The sequence below is a fragment of the Pristis pectinata genome, chromosome 1 (assembly GCF_009764475.1).
Source record: "Pristis pectinata isolate sPriPec2 chromosome 1, sPriPec2.1.pri, whole genome shotgun sequence".
Classification (NCBI taxonomy): Eukaryota; Metazoa; Chordata; class Chondrichthyes; order Rhinopristiformes; family Pristidae; genus Pristis; species Pristis pectinata.
The window spans coordinates 87,975,697-87,985,840 of record NC_067405.1 but is presented as its reverse complement, the minus strand read 5'-3'; the positions used below and the strand labels follow the sequence as shown (position 1 = coordinate 87,985,840).

The window sequence follows — 10,144 nt, the reverse complement described above, 5'->3', positions numbered from 1 at the left end:
CAATGAAGTTCCCTGCATCACAGGCTCAGGTATATCCTGACTAACTATATTATAGACCATTTTAACAACCCTTAAGTTCTAAGTATATGGAAGCAGAAAGCAGAAAGAAGGTAGACTGCCCAAACACTGAAACCTGTGTGGAAATGAGCCATGTGGACCAAGCTAAATCCGGGCTGCATTAGCTACTGAATAGTAGTGCAGCCAAGGTCAACCAGCACAGGACTGGGTCAAGTGGTGGTGGGGGTGATAATCAGGCAACTTTCCTGTTCTCTGCTAAAATCCAGATTGAGTCCTTGGTGTCCTGAGCATCAGGTAAGACTGTGGGGCCCTCCGTGAACATGCAATAGAATGCATTAAGAAGGACACCGTTAGTTGTTTACAAGCTGCGACGGCAGTAAGAGCAATATCAAATGATCTCCGTGACTCCAATCTGGCAATTGAATCCAGCTTTTCTGGGGAGAACCCACTCCTCCTCCTCGGGGTTATTGATGTGGATACAAGTCATCAGCTCCCTTGGGAAAGGTCTGGACTGGACCACCGCTTTGGACGTGAGCCAATCAGCCACCCCCACTTCCCCACCCCTAGAAGGAACAGAATCGGAATGTCTTTTGTAGCTTCGCCACATCAGGACGTCAAGTCCTCTTTGAGCTGAGTCCTAGTCACTGTGTTGAAAATATGCCAACCAGGTTGTATAGAGCAAGATCCCACAAACATGAGCAGGTAACCTGTTTCCATGATTCTGGTTAAAGGATTCCAGGGATAACAAGTTACCAGTCTCGCCTACCCTATCCATCCACCCCCATGCCCACCCCTCCCAATCACTGTGCTTATTCCAACAGTCCCATGGGGTCTGTTAAGTTCATTTGAAAAGGCAGGCATGGTCTCAGTTTCTCTTAACTAAGAGATAAGAGCTCTTTATTAGTCACACGTACATCAAAACACACAGTGAAATGCAACTTTTGCGTAGAGTGTTCTGGGGGCAGCCCGCAAGTGTCGCCACGCTTCCAGCGCCAACGTGGTGAGCCATCACCTCCAAACAATCTCCCCTGGACTGTGTGCCTGCAACTCGGGACTGGTAATCAAGAAATAACAGCATTTTACTCAAAACCTGACACATAAACAGAAAATGCTCAGCAGGTCAGGCGGCATCTGTGGAGAGAGAAACAGTCAATGTTGGCAGTTAACCTGAAACGTTAACTGTTTCTCTTTCCACAGACACCACCTGACCTGCTGAGCAATGGGTCTATGAGTAATGCAGGACATGTGCAGTTCTGGTCACCACACCATAGGAAGGAGGTGACGGCGCTGGAGAGAGTGCAGAGGAGATTCACCAGGTTGCCTGGATTGGAGGACTTTAGTTATGGGGAGAGACTGCATAGGCTGGACTTGCTTTCCCTGGAGTAAAGGAGGCTGAGTGACCTGATGGAGGTATTTAAGTTACGAGATGCATTGGTTAGGTAGATGATCAAAATCTTTTTCCCATTGTGAGGGTATCAAAAACAAGAAGGCAAAGTTTAAGATGATAGGAAGGAGTTTTAAAGGGGATCTGCAAAGTAAGTTTTTTTTACACAGCGGTTGATACCTTGGTGCTAGAGGTGGTGAAATCAGATACAAACACTACCTTTAAAAGGCACTTAGACACTTAAATAGGCAAGGCATAGAAGGATATGGCCCTAATGGAGGCAAACGGGATTAGTGTGGATGGCAAAAAAGTCAGCATAGACGCGATGGGCCGAAGGGCCCTTTTCTGTGTTAAGGCTGTACTCAAATAGGAAAGACTGAAACGCTGTGTCTTTAATTAAAGGCAGAAGGTGGAGGGAAACACACAGAGAGAAAGCGAGCGGGGCGTTATTTTTAAAAAAGTAAACTTTCCAGCAAACTATCTGAAGTGGAGGACGGGCGAAACGGGGCCTATTTTGCGAGAGCCGGAATTGTTTACAGTGTGTGAGAGCAGGAAGTACTGCAACACGCCATCCCATAGAACCTCCCCTCCCTGTAGCCGGGGGGGTGGAATCAGACCCAGAGCAAGATTAGACATAGACCCGGCACATGGAGAGAGGCGTCAGAGCAAGGAGCAGTTGCACTCCCTCAGATGAATCTAAAGAGATTGTCTTTGGGTTCGAGCTCCTACCAAATATATCTCAGTGGCCGATAAGGTAATTAACCAAAACCTTTCAAACCGACCCAGTCTCTGCTCATTCCGGCTTCTCTTTTTTTTGAAAAGAATGTCTGTCGCTAGACCATTTCCAGAAAAAATAATATATGCAAAAATAAAGTTGAGTTGCACTTGATTGACGACCTGTAGTTAACTTTCTGCCGAGCATCAGCCATGTGCAGATGGGTTTAAGAGTTTGGGGACTGATGTTTGAATGTGCATTATTTTCATTTTCCCTAAGGTGAATTAAACTGGAAATCCAGCACAGTTCCTGACCTTCCCTTTACGCGTCGTCAGTTCATAGATTTAACATTGATGAATGCTAAGATGTGAGGGAATTAAAATAAAACACACACGAAACATATTTAGTGAAAACTTGTTTGTTTTTTGCTAATCCGGTAAGTATTTGCATTAAATTCAACAGGAAATTGGGACCTTTTGGAGCTACTTGTGTTTTTAAAAGAGGTAGGAAGTCTTTTAAATTTTAAAAATTCCGTGAATTAAATCGGAACTCTCCATTCTGTTTAGTTTAAAAAAAACTACCGCATTCCTCTAGCCAAAAGACAAGGCAAAGAAAAACAGGCCTAGCTACTAATATAAATACTGGTTTTCCCCCGTCAGCTGGTTTTAATAAGCCTTTTTTTTAAACCTCCGGGGTTATTTTGTTTAGGATTAACAGCGGGAATACTTGACTCTTTACTTTAGAAATACTCGTTTGCCCTTTCGAATTATTTTTTTAAAGATTTTAATAACATTACCCCACTTTATTTGAATTCCCCTCCCCAGCCAAAAAAACCCCTTTTAGCGCCATGTGCGCTCTCCCGCCAAAACCCGTTGCAACAGACTGAAATTGTAACCATCTGTTACACATGATAAGCTGCGCACAATGCAAATCAGTCGGAAACGAGTGCCAGAACACGGCGAGTGGACATCAGGCTTTGCAAAAAAACACTAACCTAGGCTTTGACAAACAACTCCACAAACTTCTAAGCTTATCCAACTTTCACTACCCTTTTTTCAAAAAAAAGCACAACAAACCTAGACCCTTTAATCGATTACATTTTAAAAATGGGACAGTAAAACAGAAAGGGTTTTAAACAACTGTGCACTCTGTCCTCTTGCTCGAACATTTCGCAATAACTATATTCCCCCATCTAGATCCAATCCCTTTTGAGCTGGGGAGCTAGTCCAAATCCCGCCCCCCCCCCCCAGGAAAAAACAATAAAAACCTATCAATTAGTTACTTAAATTTTCTCGGTGAGGTCATTAAAGTACATTATTTATTAAATATTAATTTTACGATCCAAAAGTTTTCTTTAAAAATGAACAGACTTTAGAAGGTTTTAAAGTTATTAAAAGTCTTGAATGTTTCTTTTTTGGGGCGAGTTAAAAAAATGCTGGTGGGTGTAGTTACTGTCAGTCAAGAAGTTGTTTCGCTAGCCCACAAGCTTGGCTGATTTAAATACCAGGGATCCGCCTACGGATGGAAGGGAAATTATTTATGGGTGATGTCGGACTGCGAGTTGCTAAAAGTCTGCGGGGCGAGTGGGAAGCTTGCAAACGAGAGAGGAAAGAAAAATAATAGCAGCCGGAGACTCGCTGCAGTTGATTCGACCCGATCTAAGCCGTCCCGTCCCGTCTCCGGCCGCCAGTCTTCCCTCTCGCTGCCGCGTGGCCCTGCTCAGTGTTAACATCGGCAATGTCCACGAAATTAGTCTCTTGTTTCTACGATATTGGAGAAGTTTTATGCAAGGTAAAAAAAAGCAAACTTTGAGTTGGGTTGGGGGGGGGGGAGGGTTGGGGGGAATGGGCGCTATTAATAACAACACGTTGCAGCTTTTAAACACTCCCGATCTTGCACCATTCATTCTGAAACTTTAAAAAAAACATTTGCAGTTTTGAATTCAGTCTCTTTTCGCAGACCCTACAAAAAAAAACAAGCCTGTTGATCCTAGCGTTTTAATTTTTAAAGACATTTGCTATCGGATTGTGTTTTTTTCCAATTCCCTTCCAATTTTAGTGGATTTTCTGCGACTTTGGATTTTGTGTTGGAGGAGCTAGTTTGTTGATCTTTGGAAGTTTTTATTTTGTCTGACCCATTTCTGTCTCTGTGTGTATGTTGAATTTTAACTCTTGTGTTCATAACATTTAATCCACTTTTATCTTACTCCTCCTCTCCAAACTGGCTGTTTTAAGTCCAGAGGGAAAGGTTTTGATCCTGAATAAAGTAATGTTGATTTTGAGTCTGGAGGTTCTGATTTAGAACGTAGCTGGTCTGATTTTGGAACGTTGGCAATGTGATTTAGAACGGGCCGGTGTTCTGAATTGGAGCGTTCGATTCCCGCCAGCTCCGTTCCTTTTTGAACGTCTTGTCCCGTCTTGTGGTCGCCGGCGCTAGATGGTCAACCGCCTCTTTGAAAACACCGACCCGCCGCAGAGATAAGGGGCTGGCAACGGGTCCCCCGGGCGGGGATCTACGGCAGAGACCCGAGCCACATGCGGGGACTCTCAAGTCACCCGCTTCAAATGTGTCTCGTCCGAGCGCGCTTTTATTTTAAGTTCGATTGCGTGCTTTTAGTTGGGACGTTGCCACCTCGTTTTTCCTAGACAATTGGGAGGTGTGTGTGTGTTTTATTTTGGGACAGGGTTCTCTGGGTATTGGAGGAAAAAAAAGTTGGGAGATGGAGAGAGCAGAGTGGGCGACACTGGCTTGGTGATTTTGCAGGGGAGAGGAGCGCCTAGTGGGTGGAATCTTAAATCTACAACAGGCTTAACAAGCTAGCAGTGGGGCTTACCTTTATTGTAACTGTATGAGGAACAGGCTTTATGGGGACTAATTGGTGTCTACTTCCGCCCACTTAACTGCAGTCTGTTTCTTGCCTGTTAATGTAAACAAGATTTTATCATGTTTGATGTCAAATTCAACCAGCTTCCACTGAGGGCGGCACTCCTTGGCAACTCCTTGTGCCTTGTCATGGAAAGGGGGGGAGCAGGCAAGGGTCGCTATTTTTTTAAAGTAGAGTGTGTGAAACTAAGGGAGTTTAATCAGGGGTAGGCTTGGAATACGAGTCTGTGGCGATTTGTATGAGGGCAGTCCCGTAAGGAGGAAGAGACGAGGCTGAGTTCAACTACTCCTTCCACACCATTGGCTCTTGCCTGCTTCTCATTCAACACCATCACAGAATGAGAGGGGCGTGCCCAGCAGCTCCTGCTCTCCTCCAATAGGGTGGGTAGGCCTTGTCTACAGTGCTCTTCCAATGGGCTGCTGGGCAGTCCCACCTCATAACCCCCTCCCCCTCCTCCCACACTACCTTCAAGGAAGACTTGTGCTCCTTGTCTCGAACCCTAGCAACCTGTGCCAGCTACCCAGCCTCACCAGGAGTGGATTGAATATGGGGCTCGTCTTTGGCAATGTGTTCAGCACAGACATGGTGGGCCGAAGGGCCTGTTCCTGTGCTGAACTGTTCTATGTTCTATCCCCAATTGGTGCGATTGTGAAAGGAAGCTGGGGAAAGACGTTATGCTGGTTGGGTGGGGAAAAAGACAGCCCAAAGCTAGCATTAACCATTTGGGCTGAATGGCCTCTTTCTATGCTAGATGTCCCATGTGACTTCTAATGTGATATGTTATCTTCTTCCAACCCTGCCCATTCCAGAACAAGATGATGAGCTACAATAACAACATCAACACAGGCAGCACCGGGGTGCCCCTGCTGGACAGGAAGGCAGTCGGGACACCAACTCTGGTCGACTACCAGAGGCGGCATTCGGTCACCCTCGGCAACACTAACTCCAAGTTCACACAGAACCAGCTCCTCAACAGCCTGAAGCTGGAGCAGGGTGGCGGCGGCAACGCGGCCAACAAGGAGAACAAGTTCCGGGACCGCTCCTTCTCTGAGACGGGCCTCCAGAAGCCCCAGAGCCAGGTGAACTCCAGCCGCTACAAGACGGAGCTGTGCCGCCCCTTCGAGGAGAACGGCGCATGCAAGTACGGTGACAAGTGCCAGTTCGCCCATGGCATTCACGAGCTGAGGAGCCTGGCCCGCCACCCCAAGTACAAGACGGAGCTCTGCCGCACTTTCCACACCATTGGCTTCTGCCCCTACGGACCCCGCTGCCACTTCATCCACAACGCGGAAGAGAGGCGCATGTCACCCGGGCATGATCAGCACCACCTCCCACTCTCCTCCTCCAACAAGGTGGACAGGCCCTGTCTACAGCACAGCTACAGCTTCTCCGGCTTCTCCAGTTCCTCCAATGGGCTGCTGGACAGTCCCACCTCCATCACCCCTCCGCCTATCTTCACCGCGGAAGACCTGAGCTCCTCCCCCACCTTGCCGAGCTGCGCCAGCAACCCTTTCACCTACTCAAGCCAGGAGCTGGCTAGCCTCTTCGCGCCCAGCATCGGCATCCAGGTCCCCACGGTGTCCACCAATGGTGGCGCCCACTCCCCCACTTCGTTCCTGCTCCGCCCCCTGGCCGAGTCGCCCCAGCTCTTCGAGCCTTCGCCCAGCCCCCCCGACTCGTTGTCCGATGATTGCCTCAGCAGCTCCGGCAGCGTGAGCGGCTCCGAGTCACCAGTCCTTGACTTTAACAAGCGCCTTCCCATCTTCAGCAGACTTTCCATCACGGACGACTAGCTCGGTTCCTCCTTTTCCCCCCATCCCGAGCGCCGGAAGAAGCGGAGAGCTGTCAGCAGTAACGAAACATAGCCCTAATCTGAGCAAGCATTTAAGATGGACCTTTTATTCCTTAATGTACCAGTTAGCCAGCCTTTGACCCACTACCCAGGTTAGAATTGACTTACCAGCTATGTACCATATCCACTGATGACCTACAATCCAACTGTTGAGTTTTCACTGTGATCAGCAGGGGTACTGCACATTTACTTAGCTCTCTTTGTTTTCTGTGATAAGAAATTCAATTTTTGGAAATGGATTGATTTCCCCACCTCCCCTACTCAGTACGTTCCTGATATGTCAGCAGTTTGGGATTTGCAGAGAATTGTCATCCCAGCACGATCTGTTAGGTTTGGACTGCCTGATTGGATTGGCCCAGTTGAGTCGAGGCACTTTGTTGAAAGAGTTTGACGTCAAACAGCTACCTATCTGCCGGACTGTAAAAGTCCATGTGTTGTCGAAGAGAATTTTGTTTTAAAAAGAGAACTGCGTGGTGTAATTATCAGTCATTTGCTGAAACAGATCGTTGATGTAGCAGAATCTGGATTTGATACCCCTTTGCAGTAACTTTCTGTGCCCTCCCTTCTGGAGTTGCTGCATTGTCTGTGACAGTGGCCTCTCCATCCCCTCCCAAAGTGCCTTTGCACAGTTTGGGTGATCTTTTTGGTGGGGATGATGCTTGTACACATCCTACTCTGATGCTTTTGTGAAATGAACCAGGTATCAGGACACCTCTGCCTAACCATCTTTCACAAACCTCCCATTAGTACCGACTCTGCTTACCTCGTTCCTCACCTTGCTTTGCCCCTCCATCTAAGTCCTCTAATGACAATCTATCAACACCAGGGACTGGATTTGAACAAGCACGGCGCTGATTGCTTCCATTATAGCCACTGGGATTGTTCTACAGGAGGTGTTACCTTGCCTGGGATTGACAATTGCTGGTGACTTACTGTTACAATTCTGGCTGACTTGTTTCTGAGCACCTGTTGGACAAAACAACTGTAGGAATTAGCCTTTTTTTGTGTTATGGGAGGGACAGGGAAAATTTCCTTGCAGGGGTTTAAAAAAATAGTTGGATAGTTGGTATTCCAGCTCCCCAATGGGTGGGGAGGGGAGGGTGAGAGATCGTATAACCAGCTAGTCTTCAGCCTTTGACTTGTGCCAAGTTAATTCATTTTATTTCCTTTTGTTTTCCTTTTTTTTAAAAAAGTTCTGCAGAACATTCAGAAAGGATTTAAAAATATCGCTTGTCACTGCATTCACTTACACATACACACAAAAAAATGCTTATTTAACTTATCAAAAACATATTTATTGCAAAACATATGCATTTTTGTTTGTATTTATCACAATGACGAACGATAGAAATATATTTTTCTTTTATGTTTAAATTATGATCTTATTAATCTTAAAATTGTGAGGTTTTTCCTTTTCTTATTTTCGTTTTCACAGTTTAATATATTATACTACAATGACGAGGGTTTTTGTAACTTTACTCTTCAGTTATTTTATTTAATAAAAAAAGTAATTTAAAAACACAAAAACATTTGAATTTATTTATTTTTTAGTTTTCCCTCCCTGCCCCCTTCCTTTTTAAAATAAAATAGTTTTTTTCTCATGTATTTTTATGTCAGCCTTGTGTTTACTGCCTTTAAGCTCTTGTTGCCAACGATGGCCTTGTACTTTAGGCTTTTGGGTCAGCTTCCATAATGCAAGAGACTTAAGAAAGTGCAGACTCAGTACTGTGACACAAAAGTGCCTGTTGAACACATTCCAAGCATTGATGTATGCTTTCCGTGTAATTAATACTTATATTGGTAGGTCCTGCCCTCTTTTAGAGAGAAACAAGCAGGACTTGGCACAAAGAGAAGTTGAATGTATTTTTTCTCATTGTTCACTACATTTGTTTATTTTTTAATGTCTGTTTATACAGAATGCTTTTGTAATGACTGGTTCTGATGTAAACCAATAAACCCCAATGTTTTTTTTCCAAAGTGTGGTAACTCTGGATTTGTCCCTCCTGGAACTGTTGCCTTGTGCTCTGCTAAAATCCAAGGCAAGGTGTAGCCAGGGTGTGCTGGTGTTGAGTGATGTGCTAATGATGTGAATTAATGCCGTCCTAACAGAAATTTAATGCAAACACAATGGTCACTAAACTTGTCCAACCTGATCTCGAACTTGCAGACTTGTTTTTCTAGCATGTGATAACCAGCTCTTAAAATGAGTTGACACCGCTGGACAAAATCCGATTAGAGGAAATTGGAACCTGCAAAGGCCGGGAAATAGAGGGAAAGTTGTGAATGCACAAAGTACAGGGCCAAGGTTAGGACTCTGTGTGGATCTGACACTGTCCTGAAATGGCATAGTGGCACTGCTGGTACAGCCACTCCCTCACAGTTCCAATGATCCAGATTCAATCCTGATCTTGGCCGTTGTCTATGTGGACTTTGCACATTCTCCCTGTGACAGTGGGTTTCCCCGAGGTGTTCCAGTTTCCTCCCATGTCCCAAAGATTTATGGGTTAGTGGGTTAATTGGCTGCTGTAAATGGACCCTACTGTGCAGGTGAGTGGTAGGATCTGGGCAGAGTTGATGGAAATGGGGGGGTGGGGGGTAGAGAATAAAATGGGATTAGTGTAAATGGGTGGTTGATGGTCAACAGGGACTTGATGGGCAGAAGGACCTGTTTCTGTGCTGTATGACTGATTAATGGGAGTTACTTACTATATTTCCAGAGTGGACCTTGGTACTGGGTTCAGGTTCAGACAGAATCGAGAGTTGGTGCGGTGGGGATAAATGGATAGTGGTCAAGATAGTAATGATACACCACAGGCAGATGATCCTCACCCGACCTCAGGCAGTCTGTTGGGTAGCAACAGAGTGCATGGTACTAAGGTGATACAAAGGGAGAGTGAGTGATAAAATCATGGGATGTGAATGTTAGCAAACTAAACAAGATTATTTTTAGCTATGACAAACACAACAAAAGGTACTGTGTATTACGGTGCTGGCTGTTTTGAGATGTCAGAGGGCTTGCAATTGAGATGAAGCACTTGATCCCAAAATGTTCTACAAGTAGCCTTCCCTGCCTTGGAAGGAGAATAAGTGAATTTTTTCAATGAGTGTGCGTGCAGTTCTGAAATAATGAGAATTGGATGGACCTCTTGGCCTGAGGACCCTGCCAGGATCGGTGAGATGAAAGCAAAGGTTCTCGGAGTTTCTATGAAGCAAGCTTGAAGAGTCCTTACTCTGTTCATACAGTAGAAAAAACACACTAAGTTGGAACTAAGTGACTTCAGGACGGCATGG

The 10,144-nt window shown here is 45.5% G+C and overlaps 1 protein-coding gene across 2 annotated transcripts; it reads left to right on the top strand.

Moving 5' to 3' along the window:
* Nucleotides 1-2,025: 2,025 nt before the first annotated feature.
* Nucleotides 2,026-8,824, top strand: LOC127577940 (mRNA decay activator protein ZFP36L1-like). Of its 2 annotated transcripts, none has more exons than XM_052029654.1 (2): nt 2,026-2,156; nt 5,811-8,824. In XM_052029654.1, the coding sequence occupies exon 2, from the start codon at nt 5,817-5,819 to the stop codon at nt 6,792-6,794; it is 978 nt and encodes a 325-aa protein (XP_051885614.1). In that variant the 5' UTR covers nt 2,026-2,156; nt 5,811-5,816; the 3' UTR covers nt 6,795-8,824. The 2 variants fall into 2 exon arrangements, with proteins under 2 accessions (XP_051885614.1, XP_051885607.1); XM_052029647.1 differs by lacking the exon at nt 2,026-2,156 and adding an exon at nt 3,535-3,908.
* The last annotated feature ends 1,320 nt before the right edge of the window (nt 8,825-10,144 follow it).